General features: G+C 31.4%; 3 protein-coding genes across 6 annotated transcripts in view; 2 read left to right on the forward strand and 1 right to left on the reverse strand.

Annotated features, from left to right (window-relative positions):
* Nucleotides 1–7211, forward strand: part of LOC114121600 (protein trachealess-like) — a 120362-nt gene extending 113151 nt beyond the window's left edge. Inside the window, 7 exon segments of the mRNA XM_050198433.1 lie at nucleotides 334–527; nucleotides 874–980; nucleotides 3239–3386; nucleotides 3579–3709; nucleotides 3798–3946; nucleotides 4602–5349; nucleotides 5352–7211. Of these exon segments, the coding sequence (XP_050054390.1) occupies nucleotides 334–527; nucleotides 874–980; nucleotides 3239–3386; nucleotides 3579–3709; nucleotides 3798–3946; nucleotides 4602–5349; nucleotides 5352–6094 (2220 nt within the window). The 3' untranslated portion in view covers nucleotides 6095–7211.
* Nucleotides 7212–8129: 918 nt separating this feature from the next.
* Nucleotides 8130–14875, reverse strand: LOC114121592 (N-alpha-acetyltransferase 80). 3 transcript variants are annotated; one of them, XM_050198440.1, is made up of 5 exons: nucleotides 14730–14875; nucleotides 10353–10483; nucleotides 9004–9146; nucleotides 8446–8521; nucleotides 8130–8384 (listed from the first exon to the last, which is right to left on the reverse strand). In XM_050198440.1, exons 2-5 carry the CDS (start codon nucleotides 10451–10453, stop codon nucleotides 8201–8203), a joined length of 504 nt encoding a protein of 167 aa, XP_050054397.1. In that variant the 5' UTR covers nucleotides 10454–10483; nucleotides 14730–14875; the 3' UTR covers nucleotides 8130–8200. The 3 variants fall into 3 exon arrangements, with proteins under 3 accessions (XP_050054397.1, XP_050054395.1, XP_050054396.1); XM_050198438.1 differs by lacking the exon at nucleotides 14730–14875 and adding an exon at nucleotides 14526–14717; XM_050198439.1 differs by lacking the exon at nucleotides 14730–14875 and adding an exon at nucleotides 13104–13251.
* On the forward strand, nucleotides 11648–13505 carry LOC114121591 (putative glutathione-specific gamma-glutamylcyclotransferase 2). Of its 2 annotated transcripts, XM_027983998.2 has the most exons (3): nucleotides 11655–11938; nucleotides 12334–12372; nucleotides 13031–13505. In XM_027983998.2, the coding sequence occupies exons 1-3, from the start codon at nucleotides 11729–11731 to the stop codon at nucleotides 13412–13414; spliced, it is 633 nt and encodes a 210-aa protein (XP_027839799.1). In that variant the 5' UTR covers nucleotides 11655–11728; the 3' UTR covers nucleotides 13415–13505. The 2 variants fall into 2 exon arrangements, with proteins under 2 accessions (XP_050054394.1, XP_027839799.1); XM_050198437.1 differs by lacking the exon at nucleotides 12334–12372 and having other exon boundaries at nucleotides 11648–11938.
* Nucleotides 14876–15010: the final 135 nt, after the last annotated feature.

Genomic DNA, 15010 nt, shown 5'->3' on the forward strand with positions numbered 1-15010 from the left:
GTATACAAGAGAAGAACGCCTCTAGTTCCGAGAGGTTGTTTTTTTTTTACCTCTTTTTTATGTCATTTACGTGTCAGAACTGTTGATGTCGCGTTAACCACTGTTTTTTTCACACGCCACAACAGCCGTACATTATATGTATGATGTATATCATACGATATTATTAAGGCGATAAAAACTCGTCGACATCCTTATAGTATATAATAATATAAATCATATAGTAATATATACACACTTCAGCCATCACACAATTACATAAACCATTAAATTTTAATTTGCTAGGAAATTTATTTTTTTTTTTTAGAAAACTCACAATCTTACTTTATGTCTCAGGTGGTGCTGTTGATTTGCAGACTAAGGCCACAGTACACGTTTTCGCACAATCGAAAATGTGCGCCACCACTTTTGGGCGCAGTGTCTCTAGCTATCGCTCTACCCCCACCCAGCGTACATGAAATCAGACTGGAAACCGACATGTTCGTCACAAGATTATACTTCGATTTTCGAATAGCTCATTGCGAACCAAGGTAATTATAACGATTGAGATGTTCATATTCTCTAAGATCAAGATATTTTTAGAAAACATTTTAATTTTAATGTACAAAATAATACGAACAACTTCATCATTCATCAATTTACAACCATTATTTGAAAAATATATGTTTATTATTTACAACACTATTTTATACTTATAAGTTTATCGAAACATTATAATATTATGTACTCATAAGTTAGATATTATGAAGTATACAATTTTAAAACATACAATAACTGTGAGACCCATTGTTGCTGAAGATAACTTCACTTTGAGTTCTCATATGTATGTATATAGATACGCAAATGTATAACGATGATTTATTATTATTATCACAGGGTAGCGGAAATACTAGATTATACGGCCGACGAACTGACTGGCATGAACATGTATACCCTGTGTCACGGCGAGGACGTGGGGAAACTCCGAAAATGTCACCTAGACCGTAAGTATAAAATATACTACGACATGTACGCACTATATAATGTTACGGCCATCAACTTTATAATATTATTATATTATAACACAATACGGTCGTTACTATAGTTTTGAATGGTACCTGCGACGGCGAGCATTGTAATAGTATACGAGCAGCAGATACAGATAAAAATGTAAAATAATATTATAATACGGGTCTCTGGGCAATGGTTGGAGTATCGTATATTATTATGTGGTGACTAGATACCGTAGGTAGCATGTAGGTATACTTCAACTAGATATACCTCCTACCTATGATATATATTATAATATCTCGCGTTAACGGGCATATAAATGGTGGCCATTTATATTTATACGCGATCGTAATTGAATAACGACCGGAAGAGCGTCATCAGTATTCAGAACAGTAATACGCACCGAGTATAATATTATAATATGTACTTACCTATTTTGTCTTCACCGAATACATCGTACACGAGACTATGACTCTTGTTGGTGGACGACGATAACATCTAACGTGTAGCCATCGGGGTAATGGCTATATGGTCCGGTAATAGGGGGAAGGCGGAGCTTCCGGTGCGATACCTGCCCGGCATATTTCAACAGGCGCAAGTGCCTCTGTAGCCACGCGTGTGTATTATCATCATTATCGTCATCATCACTGTCGTCGTCGTCATCTTCAATACATACAGACATAGAAAAGTACTAACATATGGCCGTATATATATAGTACTGTAATGTAATATATTGCCATGCAATGACAAATCTGTAAAGGAGGAACCGACCATTTTTGTGTACATTTTATTATATATATATATGTATTGTATTATACGTAGTTGATGCATATAGGACTGCGTGTAGGTACGTTTTACTCGTCTTCGTGCAACAATTATGAGTATCTGGGAATTGTGTTATAGGAAGCGGTGGATTTACGTGGGTGGACCCCTGCAAACGTCAAAATAATATGTTGCACAACAATTTATAATTATTTTGTTTCGTAAAATACGTATATATTTTATAAAAACTTATACATTTTAATGGATACATAGGTAGTAAAAACGCAAAAACAAAAATACAGTCAATAATTATTCTTTTCTTTCTTTTAAGATAAAAATCAGTCTTCTGAAAAACTACATATTATTTTTATGGACCCCAACCAAGAAAAATAATTTTAAAAATTCGCGATTGGATAGTTAGGTATAGGTATCCTGTATGTGAGATACGAAAGAGAAATTTAAGGTACATTATGTCCACCGATCACCGCAATCAGTATACAACTATAATATGGCGTATAGGTAAGTCGGTATTACTACAGTCGACGGAAAAACAATGTTCATTTCGTCATAGTCAAGTCGAATGAGTTGAATGCTTAAATATTATTGTGGCACCGCCATAGATCCGTCTTCCCAAAATTAATACGTACCTAAATATTCTACTCGAGTCGCGTGCAAGTGGCTTTCGGACAATAATAAAAATCGGATATTATATTGTTATGGTATTATGAATTATTCGTCGTGTGTCTATAGACATTATATTTTATATAAAACTATTTCCACTTGTACATTTTAAACTGTGAATTTCCTACCTACTTATACACTTTATCATAACAATAGCTGGACATATTATGTAGTCATGTGCCCAATGCCCATGTATCATACTGTAGTAACTATTACTATCTACATATGAGGATTTTTTTATTTTTGGTGTAACATTTTTTTCAACAATGGAATCACATAATTAAAATTGTATAAATATATATTATAGTTACGTTTACTGTTAGCTGTTAGGTAGGCCTACTTGTACTATTCTAACTTTATACGCATTATATTATATTATATATTGCAAAGGTGGCCAACAAGTCGATCGCGACTCCCTTATGATTTTCTAAACAAAATAAATGTATATAAATACACTTATATATTTTTTATTATTAACGACCTTTTATTTTGGTCGATCGTAGGTAATAACCTAAAAAACTCAGAAGTCGATCAAAAGTCCATAAAAGTTTAACGCCCCTGATATATTGCATACAGCTATAATACTTATAGTCTTAGTAATATTTCATTGGAAGTAGTTAATATTTTTAACAGCTATTTTATGATTATTTACAAATTTTAAAACTAACTGACAATATAAATCTTTAGGTATAGGTATAATATAATGCAGTCGAGTCTTAAAAATATATAATGTAAACCCAATACATATAAAAAAATATTCTATTTATCGATATCCTAATCAAATTAACATTTTTATTTTTTATTTCAGTGATTAACAAAGGACAAATGATGACGCATTACTATAGGGTGATGAATAAAAATGGTGGTTATACTTGGATGCAGACGTGCGGTACGGTCGTCTGTAACTCGAAAAACGCCGAAGAACAGAACATCATTTGCGTCAACTACGTAGTCAGGTAAGTTGTATATTATTTTAAATTTTAACCCCGCGCCAATTAGGTGTGTCCCCTCGTTTTGTATTCAGAACATTCACCAGCTATAAAAAAAAAAAATGTGCGTAACATTATCCGAACCTCTGCGGAATATTGATCGTGGTGTATAATATTATGTATAATGTATTAATGTATACCTATATATGATGATTTTAGTGCCAGAGAATTCGACAATTTGATAATGGATTGTTGCCAAATGGAAGAACACATTAGACAGAGGGTGGTGAAAAGAGAAGAAACAGGAGGCAACGACCCTGAGAATGGTTCACCCGATGGCAGTAGTGGTGGTAAGTGTGGTCATCACATACATTTTATGACACATAAGTCTAATATGACCATGGTACAAAGTATAAACTAAACATCGGTTATTTTTAGATGGACGAGGAGGAAATCCTAGAAGAGATCACCTGACACCGGCTGACCTGGACGATGGTCATTCGGCGGACGGGCAGGGTGATCCGACGAGAGGCAGAAATCATGTAGACATAACCCAATTGAACAACGCGCCGTCCGAACGACTACAAGTGAGTTAAATTAAACAATGTAGCAATTTGAACTACTTAGGTATTACAAGACGTGATAATGAAATTAACATATTTTATATGACGATGATATAATGCAATTGATATAAAAGTAAATATCAAATAGATAATATAAAAGTTTGAGAAGATTATAGGTATAATACGTTTTAACGAATACTTTTGTTTCCGACCGAGTAAAATACATTTGGATTTTTACATAGATTTCTATCCATTAGTTTTAATTTTATATCACATATTTTAAGGCTATTGTTATTAAGTTTTTATGAATTTCTTTTGCCTACTCTACTACTGATATAAGCGTATGCCAGTTGACCTATGCGATTTAACTCTCGTCATCATAGTAATCATCGAAATCGACAAGTAATTATATAGTTATGAAAACGTACAGGTTTTGGATAACTTCAAAGCTGTCCTGGCCGAAGAGAAGCGCGAGTTTTTTCATCGTGTGTAAAACCGTATACAGCATTCGTACGTATAAAACGTACAAATAATTATCATTTTTGAGGCGGGAAATATACCTGACCCGGGGCGCAAAATTTCCGATTATCCCCTCGGCACTCATTTGTACGTCGTGTATAATATTTTGTCCTCTAGACGACGTTTTGATATTAATTTGTGATGCGTTGTCGTGTTTCAGTTGAACAACAATAACAACAATAACAACAACAACAACAACAACAACAACAATAACAACAACAGCATAGGATTACAACCGAAAAAGTCGGGCAACGACAAACGGAAAGCGCACAAGAGGAAAATCGCAGACCGGGACGAAGCGGCCGCGGCCGCGGTGGCGGCGGCTGCGGCCGACAGCTGCTGTAGCAGTTCGGAAGAGGACGTCGTGTCGGTGAGTCGGAAACAGCACTTCGCCAGCCTGAGCCCCGCCTCGTCGTCGTGTCAATCCACGTTGCCTCCGAGTCCGCCGAAAACGAACGGCGGCGGCGGCGACAAGAGACCGACCGCGAGCGATCCGAACGCCGTGAAAGAGCTCGAGCACGCCATGTCCAAGCACCTGCCGCCGGCCGCGGACAAGGCGGTGGCGGCGGCTGCGCACCAACCGACCGACTTCAGCACGGACGCGCTGCTCAAACAACAGCAACAGAAGAGCACCATCCAGTGGATCGGAGCGCACCACTTGGGACATCACCATCACCTCCATCACCAGCAGCAGCAACAGCACCAGCTACAGCAGCAGCAGCAGCAGCAGAACGGCGCGGGCTTACACCTGCAGCATCAGCAGCACCAGCATCACCATCACCCCGCCGGCCCCCCTCATCACCACCATCTCCATCACCACCAACAGCAGCACCAGCACCACCACCAGGGCAGCGCGTCGCAGCACGGCCAACAGCCGCCGGGCGGCGCACCGGGTGCCACGCTTCCGGCTTCGCTCTGCTCCGGCAGATATACGCCAACCGCGAGTCGGTGATCCGCGCCAACGTGCACGCTCCCCGGTCACCCGGTGCCGGCGGCGCGTCGTACTACGCGGGCGAGATGAGCACGTTGCCGACGCCGCCGGGCAGCGAGGGCGGTTACTCGGAACAGCAACAGTTCGGGCCGCAGAAAAACGAGTTCGGCGGCGGCGGCGGCGGCGGCGGAGCGTTGGCCGTGCCACCGCCGTACAGTTACGCCGATTACCATACGGCCATGACGCCGCCGTCGTCGGTGTCGCCGCGTGACAAGCACCAGCACCAGCACCAGCAACAGCAACAGCAACAGCAGCACCAGCAACAGCACCAGTACGACCTGTACGGTCCGCCGCCGCCGCCGCCGCCCACGTCCGCGGACGCTTTGCTGCAGCTCCGGCAACAGCACTTGCACCAGCAGTACGGCCACCAGGCGGAGGTGACGTCGTCCGCCGCGCCACCCGCCCTGCCGCTGAAACCGCAGCCGTACAACCCCGCGCCGCCGCCGCCGCCCGCCGTGCCCATCGACCACTACGATCAGACGTCCGCGGCCGCTGCGGCCGCGGCCGCGGCGTTCTATCACTCGGCCGCCGGCTTCCATCTGTACCACCCGTCCAAGTCGACGATGGCCGCCGGCCCGCCGCTGCCGCCTCCGCCGCCGTCGTCCGTGTACGCCGCCGACCCGCTTAAGAACCACCACAACTGGTATTCCACTCCCACTTGAGGGGGGGTTTAGATTTTGTAATATAATATATAGGTATATATGACGACGATAACGTGTAAATTTCACCCCCTCATTACGCCATCGTACCCGCGAAAGCGTATATAGGTAATTATATATATAATACGTAAATGTTATAGGCAGGAGTTAATTTTTAAACCAACACAACGCTGCTCGCTCGTATTTCCTCGGACACGACTTGTTTTTCACAAACAAACTAAACAGCTATTATAGAGCTGCTGGTTTAATATTGTTACCCGTTTATTGTGCGCACATAATATAATATACCACCTAACGATTCGCCATTTATTCCCTCGATATTATATTTTATTGATATCATTACCTTTTTAAACGTAGATAATAATATTATAATGTTCACCGCGTGTTTATTATTATTAAACCGATAAAAATAAATGACTAAAATACTGAAATATTTTGTATAGATAATTTGATCTACGCTTATAAACGATAAGATGTAAGCTGAGGACACGATGTAGAGTGTAGTATGATGACAAAATAAGTATAGACATCTATGCAAAATGTTAACAGGTTCGACAGCGTACATAGTTCGATAATAGCTGTTAAACGGATAGTGTAATATCCAGCCCAACTCGCTCTTCTAAACTTTGAATACTTGTAAATAACAAACCATGAAGTATAAATAACAATTGAGAAATATAATGAAACTTTAAACTTACCATTATCAATAAATAGTCAAAACGTAATGTAAGTTTTAAGTGCCGAGGTATACGCCTTATACTTTAATAACCCGTATACCTACTACCTACTCCCACCTACTCCAATGTGTGCGTTTTATTTTTTTATTTTATAAAAAAACTCACTTTATGTCCAAGAAAATACGGGTTCGGCATGAAGAAATAGCACCGTTATTATGTGCGATTGGTATACTTAGTTTTTAATTATTTTATTTACTGCTGCTGTATTCGTTTGAGACTGTAATATTGTCGTTATAATTATTTAGACTTATTAAATATAAATACTATAACAACTTTGTAAAAACCTACCATGGGTTGTATAAAATATGTAATACTTACGTATATATATAAATATATATATTATATATATATATTATGCACATAAATACTATAAACAAACTATATATTTTGTTAAGACTATATCCTTTTTTTTTTTATTTACATATTTTAACCAAAGATTGTATTTTAGTGTCGAATTTTTAAACTGCGTGCCTACCAATTGTTTAATCAATTAATAATGTACCACTGCAGGTGTGTGTGTATATAGTTTAAATGTTTTTACATTTAAAAAAAATTGACGATTTCGACGTCTGGCGTTTATTTTTGGTTTGAAATGTAATTATGAAAACTTATCCAGAATAGTTAACTATAATGAAATAATTCCAAACATAAATTCAGTGACATTACACAACTTTATGTATTGAAAAATACTTCACATAAAATTATATTCCGTCAAAATGACGCTACATGTTTGTACATAATAATATTATTTTATACATACGAAATAATGATAATGTAGACTTTAATTATTATTATTATTATTTAATAGGTCTGTAAGTTATACGTATAAAACATCATATCAAATTTATTTTAAATCTAAGTGCTGAAATGAAGACACCACAATATTTCAGTCTTGCACTCATCTGTATTGTTAGTAATAAGTTACGAGGTGTTTTTATTACACTATCGTTATGATTCAGTAAATACTATTTTATTATTTTTTACAATTAATATTTGTTTCTTTCCCTTAATTTTTTTTTTTTTTATTATTATTTGAAAATATGTTAGGTACCTACCTAGTTAATTATTTTATTATTATTTTACGTTGGCTCAATTAATTTGTATATAATGTAATTTTTTACATACATATGTATAATATATATATATATATATATTAATATTATATTACTATATTATTACCTATTATTATTATTATGATTATTATTATTATTATTATTATTATTATTATTACTATTATTATTACTACTATGAAGTTAATGCTATTTTAGTAAGTGTTAACTGAAATGTGCAATAGACACAAGTTTATATCAGTGATATTTATTCCTTGTTTGTAATTTAAAATATAAACAAAAATAATTTTAAAAATACGGTTTCACGTCAATTGTTTTTTCATGAATGTTTTCCTTGATGGTACAATCACAGAAACCATTTTTGAACTATTAATACTACTCACAGAGCCACCATAAATTGAAATTGGCTGACATTGAATATATCCGAGTTTTGAGTAAAACTCTTGTTTGTCTATTGTAGACAAGTATGCAACATTTAAGCCCAATCTATAAAAATAATTTAAACATTTAAATATCATTTAAATTATATTTATAATATTATTATTACGTTTTTATGTACTCTTCAGTCTTGTGCATAAGATATTTTCCTAGTCCTTTTCCTCTGTGATGATTATCTATTACCACTAAAACAATAACAATTTGTATAATCAATTAAACAAATATTACCTAGGTATGTTATTTTATAAGTGGAAAATGTGAGCACGATAGCTTAAGCTATAGCCAAATATCAAACATTGGAAGTTTGTCGAGTGTTATACTTCACAGTTCACACTGATAACATTTTTGTACCTGCACAAAATATAATTCCACTTTCCACTTTGAGAAAAAAACACTAACTTGACATTGTATTATGTTGTATTATCAAAATATTTAAGGTATTATTATACATATTATATACCGACATATTTCAAGTTCCAATATTACATGTAAAAAATAATGGTAAATAAGAGCTTTGAAAAAAGGCTATTATAGTTATACTTAATAGATTATCCAACCATTTTCTTTATGAGGATATTTTATTTGTAACATATTAAAATGTAATTTAATATTAATCAGCACTAACACTAGGTATTTTAAAAGTAAACAAAATATTATTATTAATCACCTGTTTCGATAAACCCACCATCAGGAATAGATGGTATTGGTGTAATTTTTGCATGCCCTAAAACTGTTTTGAAGTTATCTTCCTCTTTAACCAGCACCAAAGATGTTGGTAAGGTATCACATGACGCTTCCAAACTGTGTAACCTAAATAACACATACAAACTCATAATCATCAATATATTGACAAAATATTATTATTATTATTTCATATGATTATTTTCTAAATTTTGGAAACTTCAACGAGGATGTTATCTATATATTAAATTTAAATATAAAGTTGTAATAATATTGAAAGCCAAAAATCAGACTGTTCATTTGTTCTCAATTTTAAATAGGACAAATTATTAAATAAATCTTAATTGCATAAACCCAAATACAAAAATTAATTATTGTCACATTACTAGGTGCAGTATAACATGATTAACAAATTATTTTCAAGTATAATAATAAAAACAAAATTGTAGTCTAGTGAGTTAAGTTTAAGGTAGTTTACATTTTACAGTAGTTGAGATTTGGAAGTTGGAATATTAATATGATCTAATTAAACAATAATCAATAATTAAATCATTTTACATTTACATTAAATTTATCTGCTTTTCATAAATTAATGGTCAATTTGACATCATTTACTAGGAACTCATAATCAAATTAAATTATGACATGAAGATTTTTAAGACCTTTTAATAATTTAATTATTAAACAACATTTACTAATAAATAAACCTAATACATTTTATTAAATTACTGATAACTAAGGCTTGGATTTTGTAGAAAATATGCTACTTTTAAAGGGAGTGTTATAGAAAGATAATTTTTTTATGTAAATATGTTTTGATTTATAAGTAAACTTTATTTTTTTTCCTCTCACAAAATGTGTTTATTTTTTTTTTTACCTATTTTGTTCTTTTAACATAATTTTCATGGAAATTTAATACATTTCTTTATGATTTATACACTTTATATTTTTCTAGGATTTATTTTGCTACAAAATATAAACCTTTTAATGGATTTGATTTAAACAAAATACTTAATATGAAGTGTGCACCAATTACTTCAGTGGATGTAAAGCATTCGTTTTTAATGTATAAAAATATCATATCTAATAATAGAGTTAGTTTCAAAACCAAACATCTAGCTAAATATATGGGTCATTAACAATTTTACGGTTTCTGTTATTTATTGTGTTTTAAGATCCAAGTCCCGCTAAAACTCATATTTTTTCAATTTTCTCAAATGTTAAGTATCTATTTGAAATTGCATCAAAAATAAAACATCATCATGTCCCAATTTCAAAACAATACAATATATAAGAAAACTTTTATCAATTATTAATAAATTCAATAAATAATACCTAGCCATTTCACTGCGAGGCCATTCAGAATTAATTACAGCACAACATTGTTTGATGAAGTGTTTGTTTCGGTGTAATGGAAATACTTCAAATCGTTCCATTTTACCATTCTAGTGTAAATCTAAAGATACCTGTAAAAATGTTACGAGTATAACACTACATTTTTATATCCAAACTTAAAAATTAATTATTTAAAATAAATAATAATCAAACTTTGATGTAGGTATTAATAAAGTAAAAATTTATTTGATTAGTTATCTAATGATATTCAGTGTAATGCAATATAAATTCATTGAAATCCAGAAGCGATTTTTTGTCTTTACATTTTAGAATAGCTGTATGGATAGCTAGAATTTATTGTAAAGAATAATTTTTAATGTATCATAACTAAGTCAATACTCGTAATTTTAGTTGTTCTTTTACTAAACAATAAGTAAACAAATTTGTACTAAATATATAAAATCTTAAACTCTTAAAATTTATATTATATCAAATAATTTTGATTTCTCTATGAAAAATAAGTCAAAATTAATCATTTTTAAAATAAAATATATTAGTTTATTTATTAGGTAAATTATAATATTTTAAGAACATATCATTTTTAAAAGTGTGGATAGTAATTGCTAATAAATATTAATTTAAGGAAAATAAAATGCACGAGAAAAAAAATATTAATTTTTACTCCAAACAATTACTTACTCACCTACTCACATTTTAAAAAAAAATATATCTAACATTCTTAATTTTTATTATTAACAATCAAAAAAAGTAACTAGGTATTACATTTTTTTTTCAAACAAATAAAAGAAAATACAAGGACAATATAACATTATTTTTCACTAAATAACTATAATTTTTATTATTGAATTATAAAAAATATTAATAGTTATAACAATGATCTTCTGATTTTTTATTTTATACCTTAATGATAATTACCATAATAATATAATTAAATATTATTAACAAATTATCAATGTTTTATCGAAATTTAATTGACATTCATTTTAAATTGTATAATGTATACAGTATACATATTATACAAAATAGATATTTGAATTTAGCATAGTATAGTAATTACTAGTCAATTACATTTTAAGATGACACATATACAAGTTTATTTCAAAATGTTTTAAATTTTGGAGCTTTTTAATAAATAAAATGTCTAGTAAGTTGATACTTAAAGTTCAACAACGCCATCTATTTGTCGAAAAGTGTAATGGCATAATAACAGGTATTGATTATTTTCATTCTATTTTCCAACCAATCCTTAGAAACCCTATCAAAATGTTATCATATTATATTATACATTTATAAACAATAGATATAGTTATAGAAAATTTCACTCTTGTTAAAAAAAAATTCATACTATTTTAATAATGAAACCAGATAAATCGGAAAACAGCCACATAAACGACAATGAACTGAGCAATGACTTAAAAAACCATAATATGTTTTGGATATTTGGTTATGGCTCATTGATTTGGAAAACTAATTTTCCATTCATAAAAAAACATCCTGGATACATAAAAGGATACACCAGACGATTTTATCAGTTTAGCCCAGACCATAGAGGAACCAATGACTTAGTAAGATTAAAATAATATATTGTTTTTAATTAGGTATCCATAATTTTTTCAGTTTGACTTACACTATGTTTAACCTAGTAATGTTACAAATCCTAATTTTTGAGATCAGTTCAAACTCAAACTACACTTTATATTTTTATTAAATCCAATCAAGCTCACTTTTCAATGGGAAAACTTTTTTTCATTATTCAAAATAAATTAATGAATTAAATTGTCTATAAAATAATATATATATTATTAATATCTATTTAAAATATTTGTTAAAACTTCTTCTACAAACTGAACTTAAATTGTTATTTCATTAATTTATTAGAAAATCAATTAATTTGTATCATCACTAAGTAAATCGATATTTCTACCAATTATTTCTAAAAAAAATTCTTGATAAATTTCAGCCTGGACGAGTAGTGACCCTTCTACCATCAACTAATGAAGTAAGTTGAATACTGTGCTTAGCTTATTTTACTATACAATTTATGTATGTATTTAGTATATGAATATTTCAATATATTATGGTACTTGTTAGAAATATGTTATTGCGACCACACTAGGTATATAAAAATTATCACTAGGCAATTAACGTAAAGGTACCAATATCTAAAGATACATAAAATATCAAGATACAGAGAAATATAATCATAAAATACATAAATATTGAATTTTTAGATTAAGAAGATTCTACATCTAAATCAATCACAATTTTTTTTTAAATATTTATAACTCATTTTAAGATTAAAATATAGATTAAAACCTAAGGGATTCACTAAATAAAATTCAAAATTTTAAATTTGATAATAGGTCAGTTCACTTTAATATTAAATATGATTAAAGTTGTATATATTTCACTATAGTTGTAAGACAGAGACAATGCATGCGGTGGGTATAATATCCTCTTAATGAATGCTGACATAAGGGCACTCAGTACCTAGCAGGGTTATATATTTTATAAGGTTCGGTTGCATAACAAACAAATGCTACGTATATTATACAAGTATAATAAATACATAGTATTGTTGATAAAAAAAAAAAAAATGGTATGTCACCTAGATACTTCATATACAACTTAATATTCACGATTTAATATGATTTTAGAGTCGAGTATGGGGTATAGCGTATGCAATTGAAAATCGAGACATAGATAATGTATGTGCAGGATTGGACTTACGTGAACAGGCTGGTTATACTAAAAAGGTTGTCCAATTTCATACAAAAACAAATGAAAATCAAATACCATCTGAAGTCACTGTGTATATAGCAGATGAAAATAATGAGTGGTTTGCTGGTGAAGCATCTATTCAACAAATAGCTTCCAGAATAGCAGTATGCAGTGGAACTAGTGGATCAAATCCAGAATATGTACATAAATTAGCAGCAGAAATGAGGCGGATAGCTCCTGAGGAAGATGATAAACATTTATTTGAACTTGAATTGGCTCTGAAAAGCATTGAAAATAAAAAGGGAAAACAAATACTATAATCAAAACTATAAGAAATTTTTAATTTTAATGTTTATTGTTCTTATTTTATGAAAAAAAAAAAAATTATATTTTATTGTTATTAATACTAAAGTGGTATATATTTTTTTATGATTTGTTTATATATGTGATAAAATATGTATAACTGTCTTCACTATCTCTACTTCTATTTGGTACAGTGATCAACTGTGCATTGATTGAGTTCAAAACTGTTTTCTTGCTTTTCAATTAAAAATTGAACATCCACCACTTAACTGTACCCACATTTACCAAATTTTTGATATTCCCTAATTAACTTCCTATCGTAATGCTGCAAATTAGCATTCATCTCCTCCATTCTTAATGGAACCCTTAATACTACAGATTTTTTAACCTCTCTGTCTTTCTGTGTTTCCTCCAACTCCGCAATAAACTATTATTTATTTTCCATTCCAATATTCCAACCCATCTATTTTTTTTTGAAAATAATCAACCACTGAATGGTTCTTGCCAAACCAACTTAATCTCAAACCTCATTACATATATGTACAAATACCGTATAATATAACCTAATAAGGGTATAATTAATAAAGTGTTTAACTATAAAATAAATTGGATTTACTGGTTCTTCCTGAGTATAAAATTAAATTATATGCCACCGATTTAAACATTTAAATAACCTAACCACTTTTTATTATGATATGCTATTTGGATTTTTATTGTTTAAATAATATATTATATTTTATAAATTTATTAGTACATAAGGTAGTATTAAAATCCTGGTACAAAATAGCTTAATTCTGCGAGATGCCAAAGTGTTAAATAATATATCCAACCTAAGCATAATTTTAAATTTTCTGTTAAAATACTTAAATACAATGATTTAACTTTAAACCATGTGATTGTATAAAACAGTTAGCAATATAATACATTTAGTTACTGCATAATCAATGATATCATGAAGTTCCAAAGTTGTTGATCCAAATGTTCTAATGACATAATCATATTATACATTATTAATGTGAGATAATCTACATATTAAAATGCCGTTCAATTTTAGACTAAATAGGTATTACCTATTTAAGTGTTAATTTTTAAATAATTAATAATAAATGTCTTCAAATAATGTATTACCCAGTGTGCAGCAAATTCCAATGTGAGTATAATTTTAAAGGCGTCAACAATAACAAATTAGCAAAAAAAAAAAAAACCTTGAATAAATTTAACTTAAATTTAAATACAAAAATATACTAATTATTGAATTACGAATAAAATATATTTCTTTCAATAATTTGTTCAAATAAACATATAAATTAATAACAGTAAACAATAACATACAATAAAATACAGTTTTAAGTCTGTATTAATTTTTTAAGACCGGTACTCGTATTTTCACATTTTCTATACATAAATTATAATAGTAATAGTAAATACTAAATTAATAATGGTGTGTTTTACTACTTTGGTGTTGACTAAAAATACTATTCAGTAATTTGGGATAATAGGTACTTATATCAGTTGTAGAATTGCCGAAAAATGATAACTGATTTATGATAAGCACAAAAAGCATCAGAAACATTATTATTTAGATTAAAGTCCACAGCTCCACGACTTACGAC

Source organism: Aphis gossypii, chromosome 1 (assembly GCF_020184175.1).
Source record: "Aphis gossypii isolate Hap1 chromosome 1, ASM2018417v2, whole genome shotgun sequence".
Classification (NCBI taxonomy): domain Eukaryota; kingdom Metazoa; phylum Arthropoda; class Insecta; order Hemiptera; family Aphididae; genus Aphis; species Aphis gossypii.